This window comes from Mesoplodon densirostris, chromosome 7 (assembly GCF_025265405.1).
Source record: "Mesoplodon densirostris isolate mMesDen1 chromosome 7, mMesDen1 primary haplotype, whole genome shotgun sequence".
Lineage (NCBI taxonomy): Eukaryota > Metazoa > Chordata > Mammalia > Artiodactyla > Ziphiidae > Mesoplodon > Mesoplodon densirostris.
Genome location: NC_082667.1, coordinates 73133679 through 73152230, shown reverse-complemented (window position 1 = coordinate 73152230; position 18552 = coordinate 73133679). Strand labels below are relative to the sequence as shown.

Here is an 18552-nt window from a genome sequence, read left to right as displayed (position 1 = left end):
GATTTCAGACCCATGTGGACACCAGCACTGGCCACACTTACAGCAGATGTGTGGCCACCCTGGGAAAAGGATCATCTCTATCCGTGCATCTATGACTAACCTGGCCACAGATGCAGTCGCTAATCATTCAGCTGTGCTCTCATTGGCTCCTTCCTCACAGAGGTTGTGTGTTACACTGGCAATGGGCAGTGACTGAGCGCAGATCCAGGTCTACACTGGCAGTGGGTACACCCATTGACAGCAGACTCATGTCTACACAGGCAGCAGGCGCAATCATGTTCATCTCTCGTCAGTGGGCACAGAGACCTGCATCCCCACTGGCCGTGAACGTGGATGAGGAGAGTGGGCACAAGGGCACGAAGTTCCTTTTCAGAGAGGGCCAGACATAGCCTCCCCTCCCAGCAGGCTGCCAGCTGAAGGCGCTCGTTGTGGAATTCCACAGCCCGAGTCCTGCCTAGGGGACAGAACTGGCGTGGGAATGTGGAATTCAAAACCCGCACGCGGGCCCTGGAGTGCAGAATCTGGAATCTGGGGCACATGGTGAGGAGATGAGGCCACGTCTATTCCCAGCGCCTTGCGATCACTCAAGGTGAGGAGAGACTCGGGCTGTGTGACTCCCAGCGCTGCCCGCCCCCTCCCCACCCCACTCCCAGGCCTGGCCCAGCCAGCCCAGGCTTAAAAAAGCACCAGGAAATGTCACTTTCTTTTTGAGGCGGTGCGATGGGAGGAGACGGCCCAGGCAGTTTAGCTGCCGGCCTATTCAAAGGCAGGGAACAGTGACAGTGCCTTCAAGTCCTGAAGCCCGTTTCCTACCCGGGCTGGATGGAATTCCAGCCCCTTCTCCGGCGGGCGGACAGAGCCCTGTCTAGTGCCAGCCCAGAGGCCCCAGACTGCCCGACAGCCCAGCCAGGGTTCTGACTGGGGCTGCATGACTCCTGTGTCTGCCCAAGCCAGGACAGGGCCTGTGGCCTGAGCAGGCTCAGGGACTCAGGGGCTGTGGCTGGACCAGGTACCATTCACTGTGCTGGGCCGCTGTGCTAGGCTGGCTCAGGGTGGCAGCTCTGGGCCCTGGCCACTGACTGCCGAATGTTTGGCCTGGATGATGCCTGCTGCCTGCTCCCACTGTGCTGCCATTTCCCCATCTGCAAAGCGAGAGGTGGCTCAGACACCCTCCAGCTCCTCTTCTAGGGTCCCTGTGTTACCCTCAAGAACATCTCGATCCTACCAGAGACACAGCCTGGATGAGGGACCAGTGAGGGTGGATTCCTCCTGAGGGAAGGAAGCTCCAACGCCATCCGGCCAGCCTTGCACGCAGCTTTCGCTAATTCGTTCATGCATTCAATCATCAAACATTCACTGCGTGCCTATTATACACCAGGCTCCACTTTTCACAGCCACCTCTGGAAATCACAGCTTTAAATAAAGCTCCGGGCCTCCCTGGTGGCGCAGTGGTTGAGAGTCCGCCTGCCGATGCAGGGGATACGGGTTCGTGCCCCGGTCTGGGAGGATCCCATATGCCACGGAGCGGCTGGGCCCGTGAGCCATGGCCGCTGGGCCTGCGCATCCGGAGCCTGTGCTCCGCAACGGGAGAGGCCACAACAGTGAGAGGCCCGCATACAGCAAAAAATAAAAAAAATAAAAAAAATAAAAAAAATAAAGCTCCCAGCACAGAGCTAGGCACATAGTAGGAATTCAGTAGTGAGGGTAAAGACACCTACTGTGCGCTACATCCTGAACCGGACTCATCCTAAGCACTCTCACACACCCCGTCTCATTGACTTCTGCACCACCTCTGGGGTCCTTACTGCGGTTACCATCCAAATGCCACAAAGAAGGAAACTGTGGCTCGCAGAGGTTTAGGAAGTTGCCCATGCTCACACACCTGGGAGGTGATGGAGTTAGAAATCGAAACCCAGCTCTGTGTGACTCCAGAACACACGCTCTTAACCACTCTCCTGGCCCCTCAACAAACGCTGATTGAATGAATGCCTGAGTTAATGAATGAAACTTTGTGTTGGTGCAATTTGGGGTTCATGAGTGTCCGAGGCCATCAGCGTGCATAAGTGTGGGGAGCATGCGTGTGCAGATGTTTGTGTGTTGGCACGCGGAGCTGTTTTATGGATAGACTCTCCCTCCATTGTTGTCTTGGCCTTGTGTGTACTGGAGCTATACATAGCTGCAGCTGTGACTGTAATGAACAGCTAGCAGCGCACCAGGCACTCTCATCAGGATCTGGTTTCCCAGGGAGATCGCCGGGGGCCTGTGTGTGTGTGTGTGTGTGTGTGTGTGCGCGCGCGCGCACATGCGTGGGGGTGGGGGTGGGGTGCAGCCCGGTGCTGGGGAACACTAGAGCGGGGCTTGGGGAGGGGGCCTGGAGTACTCAGCACTGTGCCTTGTGCAAAGGGAGAGCCTTAGCTCCGGCTGGAAGAGTCTGCTCCCAGCTAGCTCCCAGCTAAGCCACTAGGCCCTGCCAAGCTCAACTCTTGGCCCCCTGTGTCTGTGGGCCCTTGACTGGCCCTTGCTAGGCAATTAGAACGAAAGTCTTGGAGCTCACGTCTAGAGTTTGGGAATTGATGCAAAAAAGCAGTTGGGTGATCATGGACCTCAGTATACCTGAGCAAGGGCCATCCAGGGCCTCAGGAGGGGCCCCTCCTCAGCCAAGGGGCTGAGCATGTCCTGCCAGAGCCATCAGGGGGGCTTACTTGCCAAGGCTGGGGACCTGAGGAGGAACAGTGGCCTCCCCACCTCAGAACAGACTGAAATCACAGCTATGCTCAGTGCGGCCTGGGGTTCAGAGGCCAATCCCCCACTCACTGCCTGCCCTCCAGTGGCCGCAGGGAGTCTGGAAAACTCCGGGCCCTGAGGTCTTCCCTGTCACATGGCTCTGCCTGTAACTTCTTTCCAGCCTGTCCTGGGTCTGCTCCATCAGAGCTTCTCACCTTTGAGGTTGAGCCAGTCCCTCAGGTCAGTCCCTGCCCCCAGCTCTCAGCTCCCTCACTCCACAAACCATCCTCACATCCAGCAAACCCACACATGGGCTGGGTGGCTCCATCCTGCCTTCCACCCTGAAGTCCTCAGCTTCCAAACCCCATCCTCTAGAATGTTTTCATTTAGTGAGAGGTAGGACTTCTTCGCCTACCTTGAAGCCAAGAGACTAGAAATTTATCCATCTACCCTCACATCCATCCATTTGTTCACCCATCTGCCAAGCTACCCACCCAGCTGGGTATCCATCCATACATCCTTCCTCCCATCCATTCATCCGTATCCATCCACGCACCCGTCTTTTTATTCATTCTTTTATCCACTTGTCCATCACCCATCCGTCCATCCAACTACCTCCTTCTTGACCATGGAACCTAAACATAAGAGCACAGGAAGGAACATGAGCACTGCTCTAGTTTACCTTCTTAATTTCCCCAAGAAGACCTGGCCATGTTTCCCTTCCTCAATAAAATAGGGTTAATATCTAATCTTTCTACCTCACAGGGCTGTTGTGCGGTACATTGTTTTAGCAAAGATTTATTGATTCCATATTATGTAACAGGCACTATCATTTCTTAAGGTGGCCCTTGTCCTCTAAGAAGCTGCAGCTGAGTTGGGGAGACATGTCACCCCAATAGGGTAGCTGGGTCAAGGGCAGGAAAAGTTCTCTGGGAGAGCAGGCTGTTCAGGAGGGGAATCAGGAAAGGCTCCAGACAGGAAGCCTTTTCCAAGCTGGCCTCCTCGAAGGATGGATCCATCTTAGCTATGCAGAGGTGGAAGAAAGGGCATTCTTGGTGGAGCGAACAGAATAAGCCAAGGCAGGAGGCAGGGGAACTCGGGCATCCTGGGGGAATGGCTGGTGTGCCTGGAGGTCAAGGGTGGGCAGTCTGGAAAGACAGGATGGATGGGATTTCCTAGGCTGGCACAACAGGGTCTGCGGAGAGCCATGAAAGCGGAAAGACTCGTCAAGTCAGTACAAACCACAGTGATTTCTTACTCCGAGGCGTTTACTCAGATCCCCAGACTGCCAGCCAGGGAAAAAATATCTTCTTGGTGACCCCCAGGCCTCGGGAGACACGATTCCTGCCGCCTAGAAGGGAAGCCAGCACCTGGCATTTCTGATCTTTGTGCCACTAAATATATCATTGGTGACAGCGGCTCGTGCCCCCGATGTTATGGGGCTACCAGACGAGGCTTCCACGGCCTGCCTCCCTGTCTCTGTGGCTCAGCCAGGGCCTCCTTATACCAGCTCCCCTGGGGAATGTGAACTCAGGACCAGGTTCAATGTGCCCCAGGCAGCCAGCTCCAACACCCGGTAAGTGCCTCCCATGTGCTAGGCTCTGTGCTGGGGGCTCTGCCCCTCTGGGACTCTTCCCGATTCCACAGGAGGAAATGGCTCAGCCAGATGCCACCTGGCCGAGCCCACCCTGAGGCAGGGGACACCAAAACCCTGGCCTGGCCATGGCCAAGGCCTGTGCTCTCGCCTCTACCCTGTCCCCTCCTCACGTTCCCCCTGCCCTTGGGATCTGGTCTCCTCCCACATACAGCCTTGTTCTGAACCATATTTTCTCTCTCACAAACTACCCTTCTGCCTCTGGTCTGAGTGAATTCTCCCAGCATCCCTGAGAAGCAGGTGATGCCGTTATGTACGCGTTGCAGATGAGGGGACTAAGGCCCAGAAGGACAAGGGCCATGCTCCACGGGTGTGGGCTGGTCAGGGGGCCAAGTTAGGAGCGTCCATGGCAACACGAGGAGAAACACACTGCCCTGGGGCTGGCCCTTAGCAGATGACAGCCACATGCGCTTCCACGAGCCCTGCCCTCGGCCCAGGGCGCTGGCTGCCTCCAGGTGACCCAGCGGGTGACTGTGTTCCTCTCAGCTGCTCAGAGAGCCCCTGAGGTTGAGCATAAAACATTAAGTGCTAAGATGGTGGCCCTGGCGGGAGGCTTGGTCTGACATACATTCAGTCCTGCCCTGGTGACAAGGCCCAAGGGAGTCCCTCCTCCCCACTCTACCACCTGAATGGGCAGAGAAGGGCCCCGGGGGACCACCGAAGCCTCCACCCACCATTACGGCAAGCTGTCAGGTCCCTGTTCTCAGAACCCCCCGGGCGGGTGAGGCCAGCGTCTGCAGAGCGCCCTTTACAGCCGAGGTGGCCGAGGCCCGCAAGGTCACAGGGCTCACGGTCAGCGGAGCCAGGTTTGGACCCTGGCAGTCGGAGCCCCGCAGTCTGGCTCCAGTCTGGCCCGTCCCCACCACACTAACCATGTCTCTCGGCGCACCCGGAGCGAGGGCTCTGCCACCGGAAACTGCCGACAGGACCTTTGCCTGGAAGGGCCCCTCACCACTGGCTCCCTCACCTGTCTCCCTCCAGCCGCTCACCCCAGCCTGGTGGCAGCCCTGTGTGGCCCCAGCATCTCCCCCTGGGCACACCTGGCCTTTAGGGAGAGGAGGATGGAGGCCCTGGATTGTGGTGAGGCAGGAGCCCTTCTCTGAGGCCCGGCTCCCTGGAGGTCCAGACTGTGCAGCCCCTGTGGCCATGAGAGGGGAGGGGACGGCAGTGCAGGCGTGCGCGCGGCTGAGCGCTGGGAGGGCACACACAGGCGGTACCCACTGTCAGGGGCCCAGGGGGGCTGTGGGGAGCTCTGCTCTTTCTGACCTCCCGCTGTCGCCTGGCTCTGTGAGCCCAGCCCAGGACACTAGCCTCCCTCTGTGCTTAAGCCCCAGGCACACACCTGCTCAGGACTTTTGCATGTCCCGTTCGCCCTGTTCCCCAGATGTCACATGTCTCCCTCCCTCTCCGCCTGCAAGTCTTTGCCGAAATGTCACCTGCTCAGGGAGGCTTTCCCTGCCACACGAGTTAAGGTGCCACCTCCAGGACTTCCTGTGTCTTCCCTCCACTTTACATCCCCAAAGCGGTCCTCACCATCTGACACAGGATATAGTCCATGTATCCATTTGTTTCTTTTTATTCTCCCTGCGTGAGGATGTAAGTTTCTTGAGAGCAGGGGTTTTTGACTGTTTCATTCTTTGCTCTATTCCCAGCTTCTAGAGCAGCGCCAGCAACCTAGTAAGTAGGTGCTCAATAAATATTTATGGAATGAATGAATGAGTGCTAACAGCAGCCCCTGACAGGGGAACTACATAGACTGTCTTTATGTGTATAGTAGGGGTATAGGGAAAACAGTCCCTTCCTGCACTGTGGATGGGGAAGGAAGGAAGTGGTGGGCGGGCGCATCACAGGCAGTGGGCCAGGGGCTCACAGGCAGGAGCCAAAGTAGAGCAGGAATAGGGTTGCCAGGCTGGCAGGGGAAGGGTCTGGGTTGAGCCAGGGTGGAAGGGGCATCCGAGGCCCTGCACAGGCTTGAGTGAGCTTCCTCTGGCTGCTGTGGCCCGGTCCGAAGCAGCATCAGAGCCTGGGCCCAGTGAGGCTGGCTCCTGAGGCCCTCTGAGCTCAGCTGTGTGGGGCTGCCCCAGCTTATATTAGCTTATCCCCACCCAGCCTCAGAACGGGTACTGTCCAGTGGCACCAACAGGAGCCCCAGGCCTTAGCCCCCAGGCTCCTGGGGCCTGCCTGGCCCCCGCTGCCACTGCTCCCTGTGCCTGCGCATCCCCTATAAAGAGGAGACATTTCAACGCCCTGAGCTGTGGTGCATGGCTCTTGCCCACCAGCCCCACCACACTGGTACACTTGTCAGCATCTCAGGCCCCCGGGCTTGGCTCCCGATCAGAGCCTGATGTCAATGGCCCCCCCTCCTCCGCCCCCCGCAGGCGGAAGTTCCATCATCCATCTCTCTCATTCCCCTGACACCTGGGGAGGCAGGCAGAGCACGGACGAGTGGCCCAAGACAACAGATGGGGTGACTGAGCCCTCTGAAGAGGGCTATGACCCGCCCATGACACAGAGCAGGCTCATGGCAGGACCAAGAGAGAATCCAGGCCTGCCTTCCAGGCTGACCACTGAAATCTGGTCCCTGGAGACAGATTCTGGAAGAAGTGGCCCCTGGGGCCAAGTAGGTGAGGTGATCCCTAGAGAGGTATTTGAAGGGAGAGTCAGTTGCTGAAAAAAGGAAGGAGGTGGTGAAGAGGTGAGGGTTTGGCTCTTCTAAAGCCAAGCGCTGTTAAAAAGACAATAATGGAACCCACGATAATTAAGCACTTATTATGTTTCGGGTTCTGGGCTAAGTGCTTAACATATTCAATCCTCCCAACTTCCCTGTGAGTCAGGTGCTATTAATATCCCTCTCTTGAGGCACAGACAGGTTAGGGAACTTGTCCAAGGTCACACAGCTGGGAAGTGGAAGTGGGGCCGGGATTCAAATGCAGGCCTCCTGGCTCAAGAGGCCATACTCTTAGGAGATAATGGGGCTCCAGGGCATGTTGCCAATGTCAGGTAGCCAGGAAGTGGGGACCAGCCCTGAAGCTCATGCACTTTCTACTGAGCACATGACTGAGGCTTTAAGCAGGGGGATTTGGGACAAAAAGCATCCTAGGCCTTCGAGGGGAAGAGTCTGTATTGAAAACCACTAACTAATGCCTAGAACGTCCCACAAACACAGCTGACAGAGGAAAGGGAATCATGAGAGGGGAAAGGGGAGGGAAGGAGGTGGACGGAGAAGGAGTTGGGGAGGGAGAGGGAGAGGGAGGAAAAGGACCTGGAGGGCCTTCAGGAGAAACAGAGTCCCAAGGGGAGTCAGACGTGGGCATCAGGCTGGACCAAGTGTACCTGGGAACTCGGTGTCCCTGCAACGTCACCATCCTAAGAGCTGTGCGTCCTGGTTTTCGAAAATAGTTTCTCAGTCTCTGAGCTCTGGTTGTGGGTAGTGGTTGGGCCGCTGCAGAGTGAAGCAGGAGTATGGAGAGATGGAAGGGCCAGGACGTGAAGAGCCTCATCTGGCCCTGGGTGGTGAGAGCGGCAAGTGGGACACTGCCCTGACTGCGGTTTGCCCCCCACGTCCTGAGTAGAGCACTCCAGCTCTCCTATCACTGCCTCAGCCTCTGCCTCTCCATCACTGCTCCAGGCTTGGGGGGATGGAGGAATTGTGTTCCCAGATGAGGCAAAGAAGGGTAGGACCAGCCAGTAATAGGCTCAAAGGCGTCATGCCAAAGTCTGACCTAGGTCTTGAACTCTAGCCTCCTTATCCATTCTCTCAATGAGTACATATTTAGCATCCACTATGTGCCAGGCCCTGTTCTAGGTGCCAAGCACAGAACAATGGGTAAAAGAGACAAAAATCCCTGCCCTCTTGGAGCTTATATTCTAGTGAGGGGAAAGACAATAAACAAGGTAAATGAGTAGAATATAGTCCGATGGTGTTAAATGCCAAGGAGAAAACGGGAAAGCACAAAATGGGGGAAGGGAATGCAAGGGTGCCATCCGAGAGGATGACATCTGAGTCCAGGCCTGAAGGAGGCGAGGGAGTACATAGTGAGGGGAAAGGCTCCAGGTGGAAAGCAGGGCAAGAGGACAGGTCCTGAGGCAGAAGCAGAAGCGCTGTGCTGGCGGAAAACCAAGGAGGCCAGAACGAGCTGAGCAGGAGAGCGGCAGGAGAGCAGAGGGGGAGGTGGTGTGCGGGCAGCTCGTGTGGAGCCTTATAACCCTCGTAGGGACCGGGGCTTCTCCCCCAGCGAGACCAGAAGCCAGAACGAGCAGAGCACAGCGGTGGCCAGATCTGATGAGTGTTTTACCAGGAGGGCCCTGGCTACCCTGTGCAGAAGGCGTGTGGGCAAGGGCAGGAGCAGGGGGGACAGTTCCCAGTAATCCGGGGGAGAGAAGATGGTGGCCGCAGCCAGGAAGGTAGCCGTGGAGGTGATGTGATGAGGCCGGGTTCTGGCTAGGCTTTCAACACAGAGACTACAGGATTTGCTGATGCGCGAGAAAAAGAGCTGAATCAAGGATGGTGTCGAGGTTTTCGGTCTGAGCACTCAGATGGATGCGGCTGTCCTTTACTGAGCTGGGGCCTCACCGCCCAGGCACGTCGCCCTGATGTCAATGTCTTGGGCGCGAGGAAAGATCAGAATCACCCGTGAAGCTCTGTCAACCCGCATGCGCCCATCCAGGCCTCTCTGTGTCCTGATACTTCCCCTCCACTGGGAACTGTTGCCTGCCTCAGCACTTCTCAGAATCTGATGTGCGTATGATTCATCTGGGGATCTTGTTAAAAAATGTAGATTCTGAATCAGTAGATCTGGGGGTGGGGGTCTGGGGCCTGAAACTCTTCATTTCTAACAAGTGCCCAGGTGATGTGGATGCTGTTGGTCAGAGGACCACACTGAGTAGCAAGAGCCCCCACGTCCCAGACCCCACGGCAAGTCCTCCCTCTCTGAGTATCAGCTTCTCCGGGGAGTGGAGTAAGCATCCTGACCACCTCCTCCCAGATCTAAGAGTCAAATTCTCCTGGGACAGAGCCCAGGAGCCTGACCTTTTGAAGCATCCGAGGTAAACTGAGAGTCACCCATGGGTGGAAGTCCTCCAGCAAACACCCCTGCAGCCCCCATAGCAACTATTACAAACACCCCTACCCCAGCCCCGGCCCATCCAGCACAGCAGCAGCTCACTGTCCCCCTCTCTGCAGCGCCCCTACACCAGTGGAGTTAGACCCCAGACTCTGCTCCAGCCCCTACCGCCTGGCATAGCCTCTCGTCTCTGAGTGCACCTTTCTGCAGCTCCTGGAGGGCAGCCAGCCAAGAGAAGGGCCTGGAGAAGAGGGCGGCAGGTGCCACCCCCTGGGCCTGAGCAAGCGCACTGTAAAGAGGTGGTACCCCCAGGGCTGTGCCACGAGAGGGCTGGATGAGTCCACATGCCTGATGGCTCACAGGGGCCCCGCGTCCGTGGCGACCCCTGGCAGGACGGGATTACTATGCCTTAAATGAAGGAACGAGAGCAGGCTGAGGGAGCCTGAACGAATGTAGGAGGAAGCTTCTGAGACCCCCACTCCTGGGCTCCTGCCTGCCTGGTACCGGGAGAGCGCGCATGTGCCCTGGAGAGGAGAGCTGGGCCGAGGATGTGGAAGGAGAAATAGGGAAGGACTAACCTGGCTCCCACAGCGCCTCCGGGAAGGTGAAGCCTGGAATTCTTAAACTCCTGGAGTGTCAGACTGGAGAAGGGACTTGGTGGTCATTTAGAAGGTCCTCTGTCTTTCACAGGGAGAGAAACTGCAGCCTGAAGGGGCAATGGAACTTGCCTACGGAAGCCTGGTTGGCTTAATGGCCTGGGTACAGATCTTGCTCTGGTGTAGTTGCCTGATACCTACAACTGGGGTCTTGTCTGTGGCCTCATCTCTCCATGTCCCTGGGTGGGTGCTAAGCCTGAGGGCCTGCCTGTCCCCAGCCACAGGCCCCCAGAGCTGACCCACTGACCTCCAGCTGGAATCATGCAAGCCTGGGGACTTCCTGTCCAACCGAGACCCCTCACTCCCAAAGGAGGTCAGTGAGGGCAGGAGCAGCCAGGCTAAGCATTAGGGACCTCGGGGGATGGGCTTTCATGTTCAGCAAAAACTAGAAAGGACACTGAGAGAGGGAATGGATGAGCAAAAACCTAGAGGTTGGAATGAGGGCTGAAGATGAGGAGGCCAGGGGGGAGCCTGGCAGAAGGCAGCAGCGGGACGCACGGCCAGCTTCCAGAGCAGAAGGCCTCGAATGCCGAGCTGAGGAGGAGCCAGCATGCTCACCATGCGCCACCTCGTGCATGTTAACTTCTGATCCTCCCAAGCCCCCTGCTGTTTGCCTGCAGGCCATATGGAGCCCCAAGGCCTGCACAGCTGGTGGGGGCAGTAGAGGCCCCTTCTGAAAACCCTCTTCTTGGGGGCTACCAGAGCACCCTCTTACCCCACCAGGCTGGACCCTCACCTGCCATGGTTCAGGAGCCAGAACTCTCTGAGCAGGATTCCCAGACAGGTTTTTGGGAAACAGTGTTTGGTGAGGGAGGACGGGACCCAGAAGGAAAGCCGAGTCTGAGCCACAGTAAGCCACAGACCCCAGCATCCCTGGAACAGTGACAGGAGGCAATACTGACTAGTGGTTATGGACAGAGCTCTGGGGTCAGGCAGACCCACAGTTGAATGCTGCTCCACCACTCGTGAGCTAAGTGACCTTGGAAACGTTACTTAACCTCTCTGAGCCTCAGCAGCCTCATCTGTGGCATTGGTGTAATAATAATGATCCAGTTCCATGGGAGTTTGTATGAGAATTAAATGAGAATATGTACGTCAAACCCTTAAGGCTGTCTGACACATAGTAAGTGCTTTAGTAAACAGCGGCCATTAGTACTGTGACTCAAGAAAGGAAGGGGCTTCTGGAAAATCCTGCTTGGGGGATGATAACAGGATTTGGACCAAGTCTGGGTTGACTGGCTGAGGGAGGTCTTGACCAGCTGTACTGGGCCCTGGGAAGGGAGTGGGGAAGGGAGGTGGGAGGGCAGGTAACTGCAGATTCTCCCTCGCTCAAGGGAGGAAATCAGAGGCGTAAGTAAGGAGAAGAGTGTGCCCAGGTAGGATTTGATATTCTTTTAAAACTGAGAGCCAAAAGAAATGCAAACGGCCAGGCCCTGGGCCAAGAGGCTTGGGGTGTGAGTTCAAGCCTCGCTGATGGGCTATGTGGTCTTAGGCAAGTGTCTTCCCCGCTCTGAGCCTGTTCTTCCTCCACCGGATGAGGGCAGTGGCTAGAGGTGGCCTGGGAATACCCAACAGTGCCGTGCATGTGAAAGGTGGTCCCTCCCACACAAGTGTTTCCCCTAAACTAGGACCAGGCATCTAACTGTCCCTGGAGCCTGCACCCAGGGATGGGACGCTCAGGCCAAGGGTGTGGCCAGACTAGCCCGGGGGCTGATGGGAGACAGCGGCTTGACCTTTTGGTCCAGAGCAAATACACTGGTCATGAGACTGCTCAGAATAGCCGTATAACTATATTCAGCTGCCTTGGGAGGCCCCGAGATCCCTGGTCCAGGCAGCGGGCCCTGGAGCGAGCCCCCACCAGCCCCCCTCCCCCACCTCTGAGGAAACACGCCTCCCTCTCTGGGAGGCTCAAGCCAATCTCCTCCAAAGCTCTGGCAGATGCCAGAACGCCCAGAGTTAGGGAGCACAGACACCTGCCCCCAGAGTGCCAGACTCCAGACACTCCCTGAGGTGTCATAAAGTGGATGGGGTTCCCAGCCACAGAGCCAGGAGTTAGAGATATGGGTTTCTGAACCAGTCCCCAAGTAACGTGTTCACATGTGACCTTGGATAAAGCACTCCTCATCCAGTTGAGGTGGATGGGCCTCAACTTCCTCATGTGTCATAATAATACCTCCTATTATACTGAGTATGCAAGAAGCTTAGACTCTGGAGTGGGAGACAAACTGGAATCAAGCAAGGCTGCTAATGAACATTTTATTACAAACTAGATCGCTTCCCTGAAGGGAAGGACTCTGGTTCTGGACCCAGCCTGTGGGGTCCAGGAAGGCATTGCCAGGGAACTGATGTTTGAGGAGGGATGTCAAGGATAAAGAGGGACAAACCAGGAGGAAAGAGTGCTTCAGAGGGCACAGCATATGCAAAGGCCCTGAGGCTGGGAGACCTGGCATGTGCAAGAAACTGAAATGAGGCCAGGATGACTGGAGCTCAGTGAGTGACAGAGAGAGCCAGGCCAGAGGAGCCTAGAGAGGCAGGCAGGGCCTGAGGGCCACATTATGGGCCGGGGAAGCACCAAAGGGTTTTAAGCAGGCAAGGAGGTGAGCTGACAGATCTGTGAGTTGAAGAGGCCTCTGTGGCTGCAAAGTGGAGGATGAAATGGAAGGGCCAGGGGCTGGAGCTGGGATAGCAGTCAGGAAGCTGCAGGAGAGGTGGGCCTGAGGGACACAATGGTGGCTGGAACCAGGATAGTGGACGTGGAGACAGAGGGCAAAGGATGGAGTCTAGAGAGAGTCATGAAGGAAAAGGATAATCCAACCAATAGGAGTAATAACAGCAGCCAACATTTATTGAACACTTACTGCATGCCAGGCCCTGGGGCTTGGGGCTCTCCACCCAGATGCAGATAACTCAGTTTCTCTTTCCATCAACCCTCTGGAACAGGTTCTATCATTATGCCCATTTTAGAGGCGAAGAGGCTGAAAGATTCTGACTAGAAAACACTTGGTTTGTGATTTTCATTACTGGGAGGGGAGCTGGTGGGGGGCTGCAGCACCATTCAAAGACACGAGGACACCTGTAAAAGCATCGTGGGAAGGAGAAAAACACTGAATGGGGGACACACTGTGGTGGGGAGCACTTGGGGTGGCAGGAGGGGAACACCCCCAGCCCTTCTCCACTGCTCATGGGTCTCCTTCACATGTTACCATGACTCAAAGTGGGGCCCTGACCTGGGGGGGTGGGCTCTGAGGTGGGGGACAAGATGCTTAGGAAGTCCCCGATAGCATCTCTGTCCCCATTCCCTCTGTACGCCAAGCCAAGCCAAGAGCCCAGTGTCAGCTGGGACCCAAGGGAGGACCAGACGTCTCTGGCTATGCTCTGCACCCCAGGTTCCAGGTGAGATTCCTTCCCAGGGATTTGAGGAGAAGAGGACTACATCAGGTCCCAAAAAGGTGAGGACAAGGCAGAGAGACAGAGACCTGGCATCAGAGGAGAGCTGAGCAATGGGGTAGATGGAGGTGGGGCTTCCCAAGAGCGTGGCCATTGGCTCTTCTTTGTCATTAGAAAGCCAAGGGACTTCGGGGGACAGATATCAGCACGCACACACACACACACACACACACACACACAAGATACTCTCTGGACTGCAGCGCAGGAACTGCCGTTGGTGGTGTGTGACCTGACACAACAATGATTCTGATGACAACATGAAAATCATAGCTAAAAGCCAAGAGCCTCAGACCTGTGCTGGTCCCCGGGGAAGACAGGAGGGCAGGTTTCAAGCCAGGGCCGCCCCAGCACAGCCCTGCCTGCTCCCATATCTCCACAGCTTTGCACGCTAGCACTGCCGTCCCCGGCCATCGCCTGGCTAATTCCTACTTGCCCCTCAAAGCTTGTCCCAGTGTTACCTCCCCTGGGGTAGTTCTCACTCGCATAGTCCCAGGAAGCCCCTTCAGCCCTTACTGCAGTGTCATCATCATCCTTTGCTTCTGTGTCTGGGACAACACCCCTCACCCCAGAAGACAAGCTGGGCTATCCTGTCCCGGCTCACGTCCTCAGCCCTTACCCCCTTGGGCTGGGGGCCCAGGAAACCCGAGGAGAGAGGGGCCGGGGAACCCGCGGCTCCAGCTAGTACAGTCACTCCCGAAGAGCTCAGATGGGACCTTCCACCCCAGCCAAGTAGCCCCTATGTCCCAGGGCCACCGCGAAGGCCCGCAGAGGAGTGGCCTCACTGCCTGGCCTGTGCACCAACAACTGGCCTGAGCTAGAGCAGTGTTTCCACTGAGGATGGGGAATGGGGGGCAAAACCGCTCACTAAGGCGGCTCAGGAGTCCCAGGAGATGGAAGCAGCGGGCAGGAGGCTGGTGTGGAGTTTCATCGTCCTCAAGGCACACACACCCAGGCGGTGCGGGCCTCTCACAGACGAGCACACACAGCCACACTGATACCAGGTGCTCACACACAGCTTCCGTCTCACACACCCCTCACTACACACGGTCTCTGTCACACATCAGGCCCTCACCCCACACAGCCTCACACACAGATGGGCGCGTGCACACAGCCTCACATGCAAGGCCTCACAGCGTCGTGCCTGCCACACACAGAAATACACTCACCTCAAGTCTCTTACACACCCCAAGAATCTCTCTGTCTCCCTCTCACACAAACACACACACGGCATCTCTCTTACACATACAGTCTCTCTCACTCATATACGCACTCTCTCCCACGCAGTCTCATTCTCACACACGAAGTCCATCTCTCAAAACACACAGAATCTGTCTCCCTCACATTCACACAGAATTTCTCTGATACAGAGACTCACAGAATCTCACATAGTCTCAACACACACACACAGACACACACACACACACACGCCCAGAGTCTCACTCAGATGGTCTTTCTCACACGCATGAAGAACCTCTCACACCCACACAGAATCTCTCTTACACAGATTCTCACACATACAGCTTTTCTTTCATGCACATCTACAGCGTCACACACAGGATTCTGGTCTCGAATCCAGAATAAACATGAAAATCCCCACCCACAAATCTGAGGCGGCTTGGGGCCTGCGTGGGGAGGGGTAAACAAAGGTGCCAGCAGTGGCGGAGCAGAGATGGAGGGGGCAGGGCGGGCGGGCAGCCGGCTGGGCTCTGCGCAGATGCGCTGCAGAGAGGCGGCGCAATGCAGCTAGGCCAGCCGGGCGTGCAGCGGGAAGCCTGGGTTCTAATCCAGCCTCTGCCCTCAGCTCCTGCGTGCCCTTGGGCAGGCCCCAATGTCCTCATCTGTCACCCTAGGGAGCTAGAACAACGCTGTGTGCCTACGGGGGAAGGAAGGTGGCACAGATAGGCTGTGGGACGATACCTTCTAACCCACCTCCACCCCCCCACCTACTGCCCAGCTTCTCCCTCAGAATCTGCTCTTCAGTGGACACTGGAGAGAGCCAGGACTTTTCTGTAAGGTTTTGTACACCAACAAGACCCCATTTATCCAACCCATTTATCTGCATGGGGTGACGGCCACCCCAAAGCAGAGGAACGGCCAGTGGGAGGAGATGGACAGACAGGGCAGAGGGCTGGAACGTGCCCCACGTGACCCCTGCCTATCCTGAAGCTCAGGGGCACGGGCCAGAGCCCTAAAGCTGAGCCCAAGGAGAGGGGTGGGGGGACCCAGCCTCTTGCTGGGGGGTCCGAAAGCTGAGAGGACCCTATGGAAGTTGGGCCTACTCTGCTTCTGGGGCCAAAGGGGTGGTGGTCGTGGTGAGATGCTGTCTGAGGTCAAATGCAGGCTGAGTGGGCAGCTGCTCTAACCCAGGCCTCTGCCCCGCATGCCCCCCGCCCCACATGTGCCAGTTCAACCTCCCAGTCCCCTTCCTCCTGCCCCTCCCCACAGCTCAGCCATAGCCTCCAGTTACATAATCCCCTGGCTCTGGTGGCCTCTGTCAGGAGAGGGGAGGGGAGGGGAGACCTCCGAGCGTGTCAGTCCACTCTGGAGATGGCAGGGAGCTGGGGGCCAGCTCGGTGGAGGATGGGGTCCCAGGAGATTTGGGTTCCAATCCTGCTTGGCCTCTAACTCCCCAGGTGACCTTGGGCAGGGTCCTCAAAACAGGGGGTTTGACTCTCTCCCTATTACGGTGCTCCCCCAAACACACACACACACGCACATCTGAGCTAAGATTTAATATGTAAGACCTGCTGCCCCTCCCTCAGATGCTAAACCATGGAGTGTTTTATCTCAGTAACACATCCACCAGGCCTGCGCCTACACACAGCCTTTCTCTGCCATGGACACTTCAGTGCCCACCCTCCAGTCTCCTTTCCCCACTGGAGTCAGCTGGGCAGACACTCCTGCCCCCTCCCCTGCCCGAACCTCCATCCCTGGGCTCCAGGGGGCAGGAGGCAAGGGATGTGGAGCAGTAGAGGACAGCGGGGCAGCAGAGGCAGTGTTTGGACTGGTAGGGGGTTAGTGGGTAGCTCACACACGGGGGAGAGGCTCTGCTTTAAATTCCCAACTCTGACCCCTCCCCTCATGCCACAGGCTTGGTTCAGGCCTCTGAGGACAGAGCCCAGCAAACGCAAGACGTGTCTTCCAGGGTAGGTGGCTGCTACTGGTGTCACCCTTTGGGGCTCAGTTAAAGCAGCAAAAGGACCCTTAGAATTTACCAGACCCCCTCTCCCAGTTTATAGTTGAGGCAAGTGGTCAGAGAGGCCATCTGAGGGGCCACGGTCGGCAGCAGGGTGCCCTTTCTCCCTGGCAACAAGCTGCTGTCACTGAAGGGGAGCGGCTGATGAAGACACACCCACCTCTCACAAACCTTGTCCTTGCAGATCCCCCCGTAGACCCCCTCTCTGCCCCGGCAGGTCCGAGAGGAAGCATAGGCAGAAGCCCAGTGGCCCCCTCAAGCACCCTCTCCTTTTGACAAGGCAGAAGGGCAGGCTCTGTTCCCAGGAGCAGGTCTCAGAGGGATCACATCCCCCTCCCCAACTATCTACCAATTAATTAGCCATAAAGGTTCCCCCTTGACCATCTCCCCATGGCCTGAAGCTGCTCCCTGGGGAGGGGTGGTCTCTCTCAGGCAGCAGACCAGGTCTCAAGCCCTCTTCTGTGGGCCCTGGCTGGTTCCAGGTGGCCCTTACCTGGGAGAGAGGAAGGGCTCCAGCTTCCCTCCCCACACCAAAATCTACAGGACAGTTCACACTTTCACCCTGTACACCTGCAGAGACGCAAATATGCACACACAGGCACTCCTGCACATTCAAACATACACACATGCTCACTCATTCCCACTACATACCTTACCCACCCAAATATACACCACCACACTTACATAAATATACACACACAATCTACTCATACACACAAACACACCCATTCATACTCACCCATACACATTAAATTTGGAATACAGACACAGACTTTACATATGTACAAAGCTAGTCACCCTTCAGGAGAGTCACTCTCTGTCGCTTACACACGCGCACAAACACCCCCCTTTCATTTCTGACTCCCTAGGCACCAGTTTTCGAATCCACCCCTGCCCTCGGGAGGCAGAGGACCCTGACTTCACCGCCCTGCTCTTCAGATGGGTAAGTTGTCACTTACCCGCGCGTAGCGGGATGAGTAGGGGTCCTCGAAGAGCGCCCAGATGCGCGGCTGCCAGCGGCGCCAGAAGCCGCCGGGCCGGCCGTCCGGGGAGTCGCTGAGTGCCAGGCGCTTGGTCATCTCCAACTCGTCCTCGCCGTCGCCTGAGTCGCCGGGGCCGTCGGCGTCCGCGTCGTCGGCGCTGTTGTCCAGGGGCGCGCCGCCGAAGCTGTCCAGCGCCTCCTCGGCGTCGCGGTGCTGGCGGTACGTCATCCAGCAGCAGGGCTCCACGTCGGTCTCGTCGATGCCCCAGAAGGCCAGCTCCTCCTCGTAGAGTGGCCCGCACACGTCGGCCGGGCAGTGCAGTTTGCCAGTGCGGTAGTAGTTCAGGATGTGCGCGAAGACGCCCGGGTGGCGGTCGAAAAAGAACTCGTCGGCGCGCGGGTCATAGTCGAAGTGGCTGTGGGCGTCGGGCTCTGCCAGCCAGGCGAGCCGCGTGCCGGGCAGCGTGCGCAGCGTCGAGCGGTACGTCTGGTGGCGCGTGCCGCCCACGTTGATCACGATGCGCTCGCTTTCGTCCCCTTGGCCCATCGCGGCGCCTCCTTAGGCATGGCGCGGCCCAGCGACACCCATGGGAGCGGCCGCCAGGGGGAGTTGGCGCCGGGGAGGGGGGCGCGCGACCTCCTCCCCCCTCCCCCCAGCCGTCGAGGGGACAGAGGACCGCGGCTCTGGCTACCCCCAGAGCGACTCAAGCCCCTCAGGGCGCTTTCTGTCGGGTGCTGGTCCAAGGGCGTGTGCGCGGGATCCCCAGGGTCTCTAGGCGCCAGATGTGGGAGGGAGCTGGTCCGGCTGCGGAGGAGGCAGAGGAGGAAAG

The 18552-nt window shown here is 57.4% G+C and overlaps 1 protein-coding gene across 1 annotated transcript in view; it reads right to left on the bottom strand.

Moving 5' to 3' along the window:
• KCNC1 (potassium voltage-gated channel subfamily C member 1) overlaps positions 1-18269 on the bottom strand; it is a 42934-nt gene extending 24665 nt beyond the window's left edge. Inside the window, exon 1 of the mRNA XM_060104265.1 lies at positions 17700-18269. Coding sequence (XP_059960248.1) covers positions 17700-18269 — 570 coding nt within the window. The remainder of the gene's footprint in view (positions 1-17699) is intronic.
• Between the last annotated feature and the right edge of the window lie 283 nt (positions 18270-18552).